This window comes from Enhydra lutris, unplaced genomic scaffold, assembly GCF_002288905.1.
Source record: "Enhydra lutris kenyoni isolate GAN:26980312 unplaced genomic scaffold, ASM228890v2 scaffoldscaffold57, whole genome shotgun sequence".
Classification (NCBI taxonomy): domain Eukaryota; kingdom Metazoa; phylum Chordata; class Mammalia; order Carnivora; family Mustelidae; genus Enhydra; species Enhydra lutris.
Window position 1 is genome coordinate 12,576,458 of NW_019154141.1, and position 14,732 is coordinate 12,591,189.

General features: G+C 53.1%; 2 protein-coding genes across 2 annotated transcripts; one reads left to right on the top strand and one right to left on the bottom strand.

The window, feature by feature from the left end:
- Nucleotides 1–1,065: 1,065 nt before the first annotated feature.
- LOC111158019 (chromosome unknown C17orf105 homolog) lies at nt 1,066–4,104 on the bottom strand. The gene is made up of 5 exons (XM_022519796.1): nt 3,981–4,104; nt 3,394–3,464; nt 3,002–3,120; nt 1,662–1,717; nt 1,066–1,157 (listed from the first exon to the last, which is right to left on the bottom strand). The coding sequence occupies exons 1-5, from the start codon at nt 4,102–4,104 to the stop codon at nt 1,066–1,068; spliced, it is 462 nt and encodes a 153-aa protein (XP_022375504.1).
- A 1,562-nt stretch (nt 4,105–5,666) lies between these two features.
- Nucleotides 5,667–14,247, top strand: LOC111158168 (dual specificity phosphatase 3). The gene is made up of 3 exons (XM_022520066.1): nt 5,667–5,857; nt 8,424–8,650; nt 13,853–14,247. Exons 1-3 carry the CDS (start codon nt 5,733–5,735, stop codon nt 14,056–14,058), a joined length of 558 nt encoding a protein of 185 aa, XP_022375774.1. The 5' UTR covers nt 5,667–5,732; the 3' UTR covers nt 14,059–14,247.
- The last annotated feature ends 485 nt before the right edge of the window (nt 14,248–14,732 follow it).

Here is a 14,732-nt window from a genome sequence, read left to right on the forward strand (position 1 = left end):
CCTCTGCCTTCCGCTCAGGTCATGACCCCAGGATCCTGGGATCCAGCGCCACATCCCCGCTTTCTGCTCAGCAGGGAGCCTACTTCCTTCTCCCCCCGCCCCGCCCACCGCCACTCTCTGCCTGCCTCTCTGCCTACTTGTGATCTCTGTCTGTCAAATTAAAAAAAAAAGAGAGGGGTGGTGGTGGTACCATGAAGTCTTTTGATGATGGTACAGTCAACTATGTACCTTGAATGTGACTCTAGTTACCCAAAGCTACACATCTGATAACACTACAGAGAGCTACACACACACACACCAGTGCATGCATAACTGGTGAAATTTGTATACACTCTATGGATTGCACCAACGTCAGCTTCCTGGTTTGATATCATATTACAGTTACACCAGGTGCTAACTTTGCGGAAGGCTGGGTGAAGGGTGCAGAAGTCCCCCACCCCCACGCCCACCCCCGAACATTTATTTGCAACTTCCTGTGAATCTAATTATTTTAAAATAAAAAGTTTATCTGTGGTGAGAACACTTAAGGTCTACCCTCTCTCCATAAAAAGTTTAAAATGTCAGGCTCAAACCCAGCACGACCAGTCACAGCCCTCAAGCTGTGTTGTCTTGCCTATGTTTTGAGATGTGTTTGACACTTTCACTGTTGCTGCTCCCTATAAATGAACAGAGTACACGGAAACTTCAATGAAGCATTCTTTTCCAATGCTGTGTATTCACAGAGAGACTAATGGCATTTGTTCTCTGTGTTGTCTGAACCTTAATCTTATCACGTGCTTCTGTTTTCCGTTTTGACAGAGCTATACTTAGGGCTGGGTCATCTTACCCCACCTTCCTCCCCTCTAGGATGCTGACGATGGCGTGTGTTTTAAAAAGGTATTTCTCTCTCTTATGCTCTCATAGAAACTCCTTTTTATAGCCCCAAATAAAAATGCTTGTTGCATCCTGCCTTCTGCCTGCCCGAACTCTGTCTCCATTTTGGGATGGGACTTAACGCCTTTGGGTACATACTTTCAATGTAACTTACTCATTTTATGTTCCAAGCTTTATTGTAGCATCCTAAGATTAAGCATTCAGCCACTTAGGGGTGTCTTGAAATTCTAAGCAGCTAAGAAATCCTAGGGCTTTCTTTTGTATCTTTTCCATGGTGAGTAACCCTGTTTTCAGGGAGAAAAGAGGGAGAGAAATGGAGAAACACCAATTATATGGAACTATACTTTGGAGAGCCTGAGTGTCCATTTATCCTTTTCCCCAGGGGCAAAACACACACTCACTCACACACACACACAGCTTAGTCATTCCTAATAATGTTAAATAATACAAAATGCCAACACAATAGTATGTGAATAGTGACAGAGACCTGTAATGTAACTTTTGCCCAATATGAAAATCACGAGACCTCCTGTTTATATTTTACTGGAACAAATCACTTCCCCTTAGACTCATGGAAAGACTCAAGGCTGATGACAAAAGCCAGCCATTTCCTACTCTTTTGGAGAGAAGAAACAGAGGGCTCTAAGTTCTGTTATATTACAGAAGGGCAAAAATCCATCCCCTTAAAACTGGGTCCCTTGTGCTCCATCTGTATGGCTCTTAGGGCTTTGCTATCCAACGTGATCACTGTTATTTCCCAGTAAGAAGCAGCCATGTTAAGACATACCTATCCATCTCGGGAGAGAAGATATCTTGTTGTATTTTTGATATAGCGCCTTGAATTCTTGAAGGGAAAAAATCAGAAAGATTTTTGTCAATGCCACGGGGCTGGGGCTAAAGTTGGAGGTCTAGCTCCTAAGGCTGGCTTAGAGAAGGCTTACAGACAAAAGTCAGGGAGTGGGTTTTGTTTGTTTGTTTGTTTGTTTTTTGTTTTTTTAAAGAAAAAAAAAAGCACCACAGAAGGCTTTTTCCTTTTTTTTTTTTTTCCTTCTTGAAAGTTGGTTCCTAAATGAAGGAAATCAACCGCACACTGAATCATGTACCCTTCCTCCTCCTTGCTTGTACATTCTTTTTTTAATGAATTAAAGCTTGAGGGAAGATGCCACTAGATAGTTTTTGAAACTGATACATGGCGGCTTTGCTACCCAGGGAGCAAATGGATTAGCTCCTGGATGGTTTGCTCCTGTCCTTAGCTTTTTTTTTTTTAAAGATTTTATTTATTTATTTAACAGATCTCAAGCAGGCAGAGAGGCAGGCAGAGAGAGGGGGAAGCAGGCTCCCTGCTGAGCAGACAGCCCGAGGTGGGGCTCAATCCCAGGACCCCGGGATCATGACCTGAGCCAAAGGCAGAGGCTTTAACCCACTGAGCCACCCAGGCGCCCCTCCTGTCCTTAGCTTTGTTTGCTCTGGGTGGTTTCTCTTTTACCAGTTGCTGCATTTTGCATGACTTCTCCTTCAGCTGCTTAGGGAATGCCTTCTGAGACTGACTCTACTCTGAACACAGATGCATTGTGCAGGCACAAGGGAGGCACACAGAGCAGCCACGTGCCTGCCAGTCCATCTCGGACAACCTGCGGTCATAGTAGGGTTTGCGATCACCAAGCCTCTTCAGAATGCCCTGGTTTTCCACGGTGATTCTCACGAGTTCCCGGTTCCTTGTTTCTCTGTTTAAGCTGAAAAACACAAAATCCTGAGATGGCTGGAGAAAAAAATTCCCCTCTTGGATGAAGTCGTGATGTCATAAACCCAGGCTGCCTAAGGGCTTCCCGCTGAGCCCTGAGACCCCCTACACCTGTTGAACTAGACGACACTCTGGGGTCCGTACACAACACTGGCAGGTTCCTATCAGTGGTTCTCAACCCTGATGTTCCCTAGAGGATTCTACTCTATTGGTCTGGGTGCAGCTTGGACCTTGTTTTGGAGAGTTCTCATTCTCCCTAACCTGGTCTCCCATCAAGATGCCTTCTCTCTAGGACGCCTCCTGCTCAGGAGAATCTCGCACTAAAATCCGACAAGGGGGAAAGTCGACTCTGATTTCCCAAACACAGGAGAGGAGAAAGAACACTACCTCTTGGAAAAATACTCGTTCCAGCAATCCACCTTGGCAGGACCACGATGGGCATTTGCAATCTTCTGACACAGTTGTTTGTTTTCATACTCGATTTTGTCAATTCGCTTCTGTTCACCCTGGTAAGAAACCGCGCCCCCCTCCGTGGTGACAGTGGCCAACACCCCCCGCGCTCTGCATCACCCTCCTCTGGGATGGTGGGAAAGGGGCAAATCGAGGGCTGCAGTGGAGACTGGGAGGAGCGTGCAGGGACGGCTGGTGCGCAAAGGGCAGGGAGTCTTAGCAAATCTCTGGATGAGGAGGGTATTTACGAGGCTCTGGGAAACCGGACCTCTTCGGGACATAGATAAAAAAATCAATAAAGTACATCCACAGACAGCAAGAGCCAATACCTGTAGTTTGCTGAGTTTCAAAATGTGATGTGTGTGTGCCACTGGAGGTTTTGTGTCGACGGTCGCCTTCACTAAGAGGGTAAAAGAGAGCCACGTTACTGCAGAGGGGTCCTCCTAGCCGCCTTGAAAACCCGCTCCCGTTCTAGACAACTGCCCCCCATTAGTAAACAGGACGATGTTGAATTCTGACCTTACTCTGGTTCAGGGATTTTCTGTTAGTTTAATTTCCCAAACGGACATCTTTGAAGAGTTTGTAGCACAAATAACAGAACGTGAGGGCCAGAACAAGTAAAACAGAGATCAATGTCCTTTGCGTCCTTTCCCAGTATGACTAGCCTGTTGGGAGCTGGAGTCCTAGCCTCTTTCTAGCTTACTCCGGCTTTGAAAGAGTTTAAGTGAGCGTTTCCAACCACTGAACTCCTGCTGGGAGATAAATGTCACAGATGCCGATGCCCTCTTGACCCAAGCCAACTGATAAGGCCATATCATCACAAAGCCAGTAGTGGTCTGGTTTACTGCCAATCTCTCTGAGGCCAACCGTTCCAGGACCCCTAATCGCAGATGTCCCACCCCAACTGTCCACATACCTATTTGTATTCTATTCTTATGAAATACATAGTGGCCAAAGTCCAGTTTCTTCCTGAAGGTTGTGCTCTGTCTGTGATTAGAGACGATTACAGGGTAGGCTAGATAATCCAGGGAATTGTTCATCTTCTCTTCCTAGTCTCACTTCAGAAATGAGGCACCCAGGCTCCTCTGTGAGGTAGTTAGCTGTCCCCACGACAGGCTGTCATAGTTACCCCGTTATGACATCAGGGACAGGTCTTGGGGAAGGAAGAGGAGCGACAGAGCGTGCCTGGCTATCCCTGGACTTCTGTTTGAAGGCTAACACAGGTCCAAATCAAGATGGGGGACAAGACTCAGAACCTGCCTGGCATGTGGATCCCCCCAACAGCAGGGGGAAAAGGTGTGGTGTGCTGGGAGGGGTAGGAAGGCTCCCGGTGGGAAGTGGGGGTGGGGATGGAGAAGTCCAGGCTCGTTCACACACCTTCAGCTGTAAGCTCAGGAATCTCCACCACAATGGATCTTCCGGAGGTGGGAGACCCCAAGCTTATGGGGGCAGGTGAAAGATGGCCTTAGTGAGAAGCTCATGCAATTTCTTCGTTTTGCAGATGAAGAATCTGAACTTCAAAGCAACAGGCTGCTCTGCTGCTCAAGAACCAAGTTCGTGTTGCGGCTGGGCTCAGGATGGGGGGTTTCCTAAACTCCCCGGGCATTTGCATTTTGGAGGAGTGGGGGTGGGGCGGGAGTCTGCCATCCGCACTGGGGAAAGACGGAGTCTGTCTTCTGCTTTTAGTGGGATTTCAGCAAATGAGGGGTTGCCAACGCGATCACGGCTCATGGTGGGCTGGTAGCTGCTCCTGGAAGGGCTGCGAAGGAGCCTGATGGTTTCCAGGCCAGTACAGGTGGAGTAGCACCTAGTGGGTGCCCACGGCATTGGCTGATGTAGAGGCAGAAACCTACTGGGTGCTCACTATACAGTGCTGGGCGATTTCCTTGGTGTCACATTTAATCTTCCAAACAACCCTAGGAGTTAGGTGCTACTAGTATCCCCATTTATTCTCCTCCCCCAACAAACAGGCTCAGAGAGGCTGATTTGCCAGGGTCAGAATGCGAAGCCTGGCTGCACAGAGTCCAAGCTTTGAAGCCGGATAAATGTTGGAAGAAATGTGCCTCAGAGTTGGGCTTCCCAAACTTGAACCTTTGTAAGGATCGCGGGGGGGCGGGAGGGCGGGCTGTAAAATGCACATCCTCATTCAGCGTGGCGGAGCTGGGGAGAGACTGCGTTTCTGACGAGCTCCCCGGGATGTCAATGCCGCTGGTCCGCAGCAGGCAGAGTCAGTTCACAAGTGGAATCCGGGTGTCCCGCTAAAACTGCAAAAACAGCAAAACCTGTGCGTACCCTGTTCAGTTGGAACATTTAATGTCGCTCTGCGTTTAATCCAAAGTTGTTACAGAACTTCCCCGTTTATAATGATGCAGAAAAGCCCTTAGCTGGGGGTGGACCGAGGACCCCCTAAAACACCTGGGTGGCGCCACCTCCGCCGGCAGGGAGGGCAGGCCCGGGGCCCCCGGAGCGTCCCCGCGGGCCCCGGCGGCCCGCCTCCCTGCGGGGAGCTGAGCGCGCCGGACGTCCGCGCTCCGCCTTTTCCCGCGCCCGGCGGGACCGCCTCCGGGGCGGGACCGGGCGGGTCCCGGCTCCGGAGCCCCCGCCCAGCTGACCCGGCGGCTCTCCCCTCGCAGGCTGCTGCCCGGGCGTGCAGGGCCCGGCCGTCGCCATGTCGGGCCCGTTCGAGCTCTCGGTGCAGGATCTCAACGACCTGCTGTCGGATGGCAGCGGCTGCTACAGCCTACCGAGCCAGCCTTGCAACGAGGTCACCCCCAGGATCTACGTGGGCAACGCGTGAGTCGCCGCTGGGGCGCCCCGCCCACCCGAAAGCCGGGGTGGGGGCGTCGCGGGCGTACGGGGTGGGGGGGGCGGTTTGTGGGGCGTGGTCGACCTCCGGGAACACCGTGGGGGCCGGGCAGGGGCTGGAGTCGCCGCCCGCCCCCGCGCGGGGGGAGGTGGAGGGGCTAGACCCCGCCCCGGCCCCGCGCGGTCCTCCTCCCCTCGCGGGGGGCCCGGATTCCGGGGCGCTCGGCCAGCCTGGCGTCCGCCCGAAGCCGCCACCCGATAGGGGCTCGGCCTTGGGCGGGGTCGGGCCACCGTGATCACCTAACAGGTGGCCCTCTGTCACCCGGCCGGTCTCCAGCCCGCGCGTCATGTGACAGCTGCCTGGTTCTGCAGTGAGGTCACCGCGGAATGTCTGCCTTCGCTGCCATGGCAACCGGCTGACGTCACAAATCGGGCGTGGAACTTTCCCCGGCTGGGCAGACCAGATCAGAGAATCGAAACACTCCAGATGAGGGATCCGGAGGGCAGGGCTGGGGTTTCCTCGCTCCTTCTCCTGCCTAACAGATAGGGTTTGATTTACTAAGGCCCTAAGCTTTATGGGCCAGGGTCTGCATTTTGGAAACCCAGAATTAACTCCCCTCTCTCCTTTTACCCTGGAGGACATGGTGGCACAGGGTGGTTGAGGGACCGTGAGGACAGGGTTAATGTCTCGTTCATGTCTGTATCCCCTATCCTGTACTACAACCTGTTGCTTCCTTATCCTGCTAAAGGGTGCCACAAAAATAGGGGTCATCGTGGGGCTAAATAGGGTCTCTAAAGCAGGTCCCACTGTCATGGGGGACAATCTCATCCACTCCGTCCATTCATTCACCATATTGAGCACCTACTGTGTGTCAGGCACTTGAGTGTGCATTCACAGTGATAGTAATGGTAATGGTGAATTTGTTGAATGTGTAATGGAGAAGGGAGGTGAATGGGAGCTCACCTTCAGAGAATCGATCACTGCTCTACAACCATGTGCAGCCTGGTGAGCAGGGACAGCTAAAACAGTCCCAGAGCCTCAGCCAAAGGGCCCAGGAAATTGCAAAGTTCTGAGGATAGCGCCCTGTCCTGACACCGAAGCAGCAAGTGGCCTTGGCTCCCTCGGAGACCCTGCTCTCCAGGGCACTTGGGCACATTCAGCTGCCTCCACTTCCTGAGTGGAAACCGAGCTTGTGAATGTCTGGTGGCAGCCAGAGTGGCCACTGTAGAAAAACACGTCCCCTGGCCAATTAACGAATCTGGCTTTGACCTGGCCAGGGGTGTGTGTTGGGGGAGGGGGGGCGCTCAGCATGGAGCGCCTCATGCTCCCTGCCTGTTGGGAGCCCCTGAATCAAATCAGGGCTCACACGGCAGAGAGGAGCCTGTATGAGCCTCATTTTCTAGAACTCAGGATATGCAGTTGATGTGAACATGACAGGCAGAGTGAGGGGGAGACAGAACAGGGCTGGCGTTGGGCCTCGTCCCAGCTCGCCGCTCGGCTGTCTGCGTGAGCCCGCAGCTCATCCTTCCACCGTCCATTGGGACCAGAGCTCAAGGCCAGGGCTTGCTTCAGGCAGACGAGATCTCCTGTCGGAGAAGGCATTTTGTAAAGTATAAACTGCTGTCTGAATTGGGACGTTGTTGGGAGATGACATAAAGGAGCCCTTTGACTATTGAGATCAAATGTTTTATAACCCCCAGAGTTGGCGCCACTGGGTCCTCAAGTGCTTACTCACCCAGGAGAGCCTCAGAGATGTGGCTGGTGCTCGGTGTCAGAAAGGGTCCCTCTGGGGGACTAGAGGGGCTGTCGTATTTTATGATCCAAGGAAGGAGGCTGCCTCAGATGTGCTGATTTCCTTTTTCTTGGATTCACTACGTAGTCAGTTGATGCCTACTAAGTACCGGGTGCTGATAGCAGGTGCTGGGCAGTGGAGTGGGTTACTCACTTGAGGGGATCAGAACAAAGAAGCACAATCAGGCATTAGAAGAGCACGGACTACAGTGTGGGCTCTGTCTATAGGACCACTCGTGTAACACAAGCCACCCCAAGGGGTAGCCTCCCCATTTGACAGACAGGGAAACTGAGTCACCAGAAGGTTAAGTGGCTTGCTCAAGGTTACCTGGATGGTAGGTCTGAGGGTTGGATTCAGACGCAGGCAGTCTGGCTCTAGAGCCCATTTTGAGCCCACTAGGCTGTACCCCCCCACCACAGGGTAGGAAGCCAGATGCCACGTTGGGGGTGGAGGGGAGATGAGGACACATTGCAGAGGGTGGTGAAAAACGAGAGGGTGTCTGTCCACGGAGAAGCTCGAGAAGGGCATTTCAAAGAGAGGGAACGACATGGGCATGAAACCACCCCGGCTATTTGGGGAAGCTGCTGGTAATTAGATACGGCTGGAGGGAGGGAGGTGGCTCATAAGATGAGGGGAAGCTAGCAGGGGCCGAGCACCAAGGGTTCCTCGCTTTGCCGGGAGACTTAGAATCTTCTCCATCTTCCTCCCCCTGGGCTGCCAGCTGGTGAGTGAGTCATCCCCTGCCGCTGTCTCTTGTCCAGGTCTGTGGCTCAAGACATCCCCAAGCTGCAGAAACTAGGTATCACGCACGTGCTGAATGCCGCGGAGGGCAGGTCCTTCATGCATGTCAACACCAATGCCAACTTCTACAAGGACTCCGGCATCACCTACCTGGGCATCAAGGCCAACGACACGCAGGAGTTCAACCTCAGCGCCTACTTTGAAAGGGCTGCAGACTTCATCGACCAGGCCTTGGCTCAAAAGAATGGTAAGGCACATGCGGGCCAGGAAACAAGGCAAGGCAGCTTTGACGGGACTTCTCTAGAAAACAGGCCCACCACCGGCTTCCTCTCTGTCAAGAGGCCCCACGTTACCCAAGATGTATAAACGTTTCTCACAGTGGCAGCCTTGGGGTCCTGGTGTTTGAGTGGACTTTGGCTGAGAGTTCATTTCTACCCACTCCCCGCCGTGCCCCCAAAATAGGTTCAGCAGTAACGATTTATCTTCTGTGATGAGAAGTGCTGAGGTAAAGGAGCTCTGGGGCTGGTTGATTCAGCAGCTCAGTGGCCGTGTCAGGACAAGGTGCTTCCCCCTCCACCCCTCTGCTACCCTCTGGGCTCTCCCCTCATGGTCCCAAGATGGTGGTGGCAGACCCAGTCACCACATCCCAGCAGGACAAAGTACGGCAAAAGACCAGGCAGCCATCTCGTCCCCATGTTTCTTCCCTTTCTTAAAGAGCATGTAGGAGGGTGCCTGGGTGGCTTAATCAGTTAAGTGTCTGCCTTCGCCTCAGGTCATGATCCCAGGTCCCGGGATCCAGCCCCATGTCAGGCTCCCTGCTTGGCAGAGGGAGTCTGCTTTACCCTCTCCCTCGGCTTGTTGGCCCGGTTTGTGCTTTTTCTATCTCAAATAAATACATAATATCTTAAAAATAAGTAAATAAATAAAAATGAGCAGCAAGTAGAAGGGCCCTCAGAAATCCTCAGTGGGGGTTCCCCTCAGATCTCACTGGCTGGAGTTGGCTTACATGGAATGCCTGGCCAGGAGAATGGGGCCGCCATGGCTGGGCTTAGGCTGGTGCTCAGCAGGCAATGGCCCACAGGCCACATCTTCCAGCCACTTTCTAAACGCTTCCTTGGGCTCCCACATCTGCGACTGAGGGGGAACTGCTGAGGCACGGGCAGTTAGGCAGGCCGTCCCTGGGGGGCAAACCCTAGAACGCAGAGGGCAGACATCAGTTGACCAGCCCTGGCCACCTGCCCTTTCTGCTTATAGCTTGTTCCTCCCAGGGACTGTCTTTACCTTCAAGCTGCCTCTTCCAGCCTCTTCCTCCCCCTCCCACAACCTTTGCAGGGGAGGTGAGCCCCGTGTCCCCTTGCTCCCAGCCTGTCTCTGCTTCCTGTGCCCAGCAGCCTCCCCCTTGAATGATTCCCAGTGAACAGCATGTACTAGACGTTGGTTATCGTGTGTCTGGGGCTCAGGAGGGAGGTGTGATCACCTGGGGCATCTGTAGGCTTTACTGTCAGGCCCTTTGTGGTCCTTCATGGTCTCATGTACGTCACCCCCTCTGTTCCGGCTGTACGGAGTCCCCATGTAGATGGGAACGAGGGTCCCAGTTAAGGGGATGGATTTTGCTCTTCTTGTACATGGGTTGGTCAGCCACTCGGGAAACTTAGAGCCTTCCGACTCTGTTTCCCCTTTCCATCCCACTAGGAACAGACCTTGACTTTTTGTGACCTCCCGGCTTAGTGGGAGGCAGCGTGGGCTGAGTTGTCCATCTGGAAAGTTCTCTCTGCCTCTCCCTACCTTGTCTTCTGGCAAACTCTCTTGCGTGAGACCTGCCCTCTGGCTGGATCCACGGGGTTCCTGTCTGTCCCTCCAGCACGTAAGGTAGCTTCGGGGCCATAGCAGACACACGGCAGATAATTACTGAGGGAGTGACAAAAATGAATTCCATGGGCTGTCAAGCCAAGTGTAAATGCTTCTAAGATTGACTGGCCAAGTGAGTCAACAGAAACACAGTGGCCTCCCACAGGCTGCATTGCTCGGGGGAGCCAGCCCCCCATCACTTTGAGAAGTGGGAAGAGCCAGGAGTGCCCAGAGGAGGAAGCAGTCACTTCCAATCCGGATCAAGGGAGGCCTCTAGGGAGGAATGGCGTCTGGGTGGGGCCTGGAAGGCTGGAAATCAAACCTTCCCCTTCCTGATCGGCTCTGGGAGTCCTGGGCTGCTGAGTATGTTCCAGGTGGTGAGGCAGTGGCTCCGCAAGGGTTCACTCACCAGGGCTTGGGCAGGGAAAGCCTCTCTCCACACCCTTTGGATATGCTGGCTAGAGAGAGAATGGGCAGGGGAGGGGCGGGCGAGGTCCTCCTTCCTGCATGGGAGGCATGGGGAGAATAGAGTCATGTTTTGAGCAGAGGGTGATAGGAACAGAAGAGACTCTGTTTGACTCTGGGCCACCAGATTTCCTTCAAAATAATGGCAGGATAGAAGCATTGGTGGACACTCAACCACTTGGCTAATCAGCCAACATTTATTGAGCACCAAGTGCATACTAGAAGTTGTAGGGCATCCAAAAATCAGTACCCCACAGTCTGCCCTTAAGGCACATGCGGTCTGGTGGAGGAGGGTAGATCCGTGCGTGGCCGGGAAGGACACAGAGCCAGGCTGCTGTCCTAGAAAGTACTGGGCTCCACCAGACAACTCCTGTTGCTGGCTAGGAGTTAGTTCATATGCTGGGCGCTGGTCTAAGGACTTTATAGGATGTTTCCTTCAGTCCCCCAACAACACTGCGCAATGGGTACTATGACCACAGATGAGGAAGTGGAGGCGTGTGGGGGGTAGTGGGTCGTAGAGTTCAAAAGCAGTGTACCGGCCAGCAAGATAGAACCTAGAGAAGAATAGATATTATTTATTTTAAGGAATTGGCTCACACGGTTGTAGGATCTGGCAGATCTGAAATCTGGAGGGCAGCCTGGGAGGCTGCAGACTCGGGCGGGCCTTCTTTATTACAGCCTTGAGGCCGAATTTCATCTCCAGCAAACCTCACTTTTTGCTCTTAAGATCTTTAACTGATTGGATGCGGCCCAGCCACATGACCAAGGGCAGTCTCCTTTACTGAAGGAAACTGATAGTTATTGATAGTTGGTGTTAATTACATCCACGAAATACCTTCTAGACCAGTGCTGGACCAGACAGCTGGGCATCATAGACAGGCTGAGCTGACACCTGTAACCATCACAACCAGCAAGTTAACATTTAAACCCACATTCACATGACTTCAAGGTTTTTTTTTCTTTATTTTTTTTCCTTTTTTTTTTTAAAGACTTTATTTATTTATTTGACAGCTAGAGATCACAAGTAGGCAGAGAGGCAGACAGAGAGAGAGGAGGAAGCAGGCTCCCTGCTGAGCAGAGAGCCCGATGCAGGGCTCGATCCCAGGATCCTGGGATCATGACCTGAGCCGAAGGCAGAGGCTTTCACCCACTGAGCCACCCAGGAGCCCCTTTTTCTTCTTTTTTGTTTTTTGTTCTTTTAGATTTATTTATTGGGGCACCTGGGTAGCTCAGTCCGTTGAGTGTCCCAGTCTTGGTTTCGGTTCAGGTTATGATGATCTCGGGTTCTGGAGATTGAATCCTGCCTCTGGCTCTGAGCTCAGCAAGGAGTCCCGCTTCCCCTCTCCCATTCTCTATGTCCCCTTCCTCTTACCCCGACACTTCCCCCACCCACCACCGGCTTGCAAGTGTTCTCTCTCTCTCAAAAAAAGTTGTATTTATTTATTACTTGAGAGAGAAAGAAAGAGTTGTGTGCACATGTGCCCCTGGGGTGGGGGTAGGGGGAGGGCTCAGCGCAGGGCTTGGTCTCATGACCCTCAGACATGAACCCAAATTAAATCAGACCCTCAACCAACTGAGCCACTCAGGTGCCCCAAAGGTTTTGGTTCTAAATCCCTGTGCTGACAAAGGAAATATTTGAACTGGGTATTTTTTTTTTTAAAGATTTTATTTTTTTCACTTGATAGAGAGAGATCACGAGAAGGCAGAGAGGCAGGTGGTGAGAGAGGGGGAAGCAGGCTCCCCGCTGAGCAGAGAGCCCGATGCGGGACTCGATCCCAGGAACCTGAGATCATGACCTGAGTCGAAGGCAGAGGCTTAACCCACTGAGCCACCCAGGAGCCCCCTGAACTGGGGTTTTAAGGAATGAGTAGGAGTTTGCCAGGTGGCCAAGAGAGAGAATACGTTCCAGATAGAGGGAATGACATGTGCAGAGGCACAGGGATGGGGAAAAGCATGGGAAGGTATCTGGGCCATGGGCACTCGGCCTTATAAGCCACACGTTAGAGACTAGAAGCCCTGAAAGGGTGACAGGTTGTATTTGAATTTTAGAAAGCCCCTTCCAGCTACTGGGTGGAGTGTGGGTTGCTGGTGATGGGGGTAGAGGGAGAGCTGGGTTTGGAGGTGTGGAGGGGGCTGTGGTGAGGGTGACGAGGACCTGAACTAAGGCTCTGTGGTGGGAGGGGTGGTGAACTAAGGCTCTGTGGTGGCAGAGAGAAGCCAAGGCTTGGGGCTCCCAGGGAGCCCCCAGTGGAAATGCAATGTGGTGGGACTGGTTGATGCTTCCTTTCACCAAGTGCTGGGGATACAGCGGGGAGCAAAACGGATGGACAGCCCTGCCTTGTGGAGCTTCCCCATTTTAGGGGAGGGGGACAGCAAACAAGTGAAAAAGATTTCCGGCCTGTTGGTTCACTTTCTCAGCCCCGCCCCGTCCGCGTCATCGCTAGGGGTTCCATCTGTGTGGCTGCACGTGGCCTTTCCCGTTGAATGCTGACGAGTCTTCCCAGTTTGTCCGTTTACCTGCTGGTGGACCTTTGGGTCATTTCTGTCTTTTTTTTTTTAAGATTTTATTTAATTACTTGATCAAGGGAGAGAGAGAGCATGAGCGGAGTGGATAGGAGCAAAGGGAGAACAGAGACTCCCTGCTGAGTGGGGGAGCCTGACTCGGGGCTCGATCCCAGGACCCTGATATCATGACCTGAGCCAAAGGCAGATACTTCACCAACTGGGCCACCCAGGTGCCCCATGTGTTTTGGTTTTGATTGAAATATCAAAGTCAGGGGCGCTTGGGTGGCCCAGGTACCCCTCTTTCTTGTTAGCGATCTGTCCTGCCATTGATGGGCCTCTGGGAGCTGCCAGCTGTTAGGAACAGTGCCGCCCTCAGAATATTTGGGTGCATGTCTTTTGTGGGCACGTGTGTACATCCCCACTGGGCCGTAGGGGTTGCGTGTGTCCCACTTGAGTACATACTGCCCCACAGTTTGCCAGGGTGATGTGCTTATGTACGTTATCTCCCCGCCCCACAGCACAATGGCGTCTTGGGTACTCATCGGTGCCCCCCCAGAAGAGTTGGGACTTGAGTCAGGCTGTGTGCGGACAGCCCCCAGCTCCAGCTCACAAGCCCCTGTTTCTCTTCCAGGCCGGGTCCTCGTCCACTGCCGGGAAGGTTACAGCCGCTCCCCAACCCTAGTTATCGCCTACCTCATGATGCGTCAGAAGATGGACGTCAAGTCTGCCCTGAGCATCGTGAGGCAGAACCGTGAGATCGGCCCCAACGATGGTTTCCTGGCCCAGCTGTGCCAGCTCAATGACAAACTAGTCAAGGAGGGGAAGTTGAAACTCTAGGGCACCCCCTCGGCCTCTTCTCTAGAGGCAGGCCGGGGAGGCCCTGGTCGAGGTGTCCGAAGCCGCCATGTTTAGGAAACACAGTGTACCCTGCTCCCAGCATCACCAGGCACTTGCCCACAAGTCTGTCCCAACACAGCCCTGGGCCACTTTCCCCCTGGGGAGCACATAAACAAGCTTGCTAAGGAAGGCATTGTCGCTCCCTGGTGTGTCCTGTGCCTGTAGTTTATGATGTCCTCTCCCTGAGGTGGGGGCGCAGAGGGGGAAGGTCTGTGACATGCATGCTTCTCCTGGATGACCCAAGGCAGGAGGTCTGTGGCAGTGAAAGGCTCGAGATGCCCCCAGGGGCCCTTCCTGACCTCTGTTGCCCCCTGCCTCCCTCCCCGGCTCCCTACCATGCACCCTGGGTCCTCTCCTGAGTGGGGACCTCAGCACCTCGAGCCCTGTAAGGGAACTATGCAAACACAGGCCCCCCTCTCCCCACCCTGCCTGCCTCCTCCCCGCTCATCCCAGCTGTTCATAGGCAGAGGCTCGCATTTTGAGGGCTGAAGCTGGCCCCCCGGCCAGCAGTTGTTAGTGGGTGGAAATTCCCATGAAGAGACTGCATTTTAAGTATTTCAGTAGGATTAAAGATACCCAAACAAAGAGGCCGTCAGGTGGGCAGACATTCCTCC

Bases quoted from the DNA above. Each gene is read 5' to 3' on its own strand.
- LOC111158019 (XM_022519796.1), bottom strand. From the start codon at position 4,104: ATGAACAATTCCCTGGATTATCTAGCCTACCCTGTAATCGTCTCTAAT. The intron at 3,121-3,393 runs GTATTGGCTCTT...GTTTCTTACCAG, and splicing joins TGAAACTCAGCAAACTACAG to GGTGAACAGAAGCGAATTGA. The intron at 1,718-3,001 runs GTAGTGTTCTTT...TTTCCCTTCAAG, and splicing joins AACGAGTATTTTTCCAAGAG to AATTCAAGGCGCTATATCAA.
- LOC111158168 (XM_022520066.1), top strand. From the start codon at position 5,733: ATGTCGGGCCCGTTCGAGCTCTCGGTGCAGGATCTCAACGACCTGCTG. The intron at 5,858-8,423 runs GTGAGTCGCCGC...TCTCTTGTCCAG, and splicing joins AGGATCTACGTGGGCAACGC to GTCTGTGGCTCAAGACATCC. The intron at 8,651-13,852 runs GTAAGGCACATG...TTTCTCTTCCAG, and splicing joins GGCCTTGGCTCAAAAGAATG to GCCGGGTCCTCGTCCACTGC.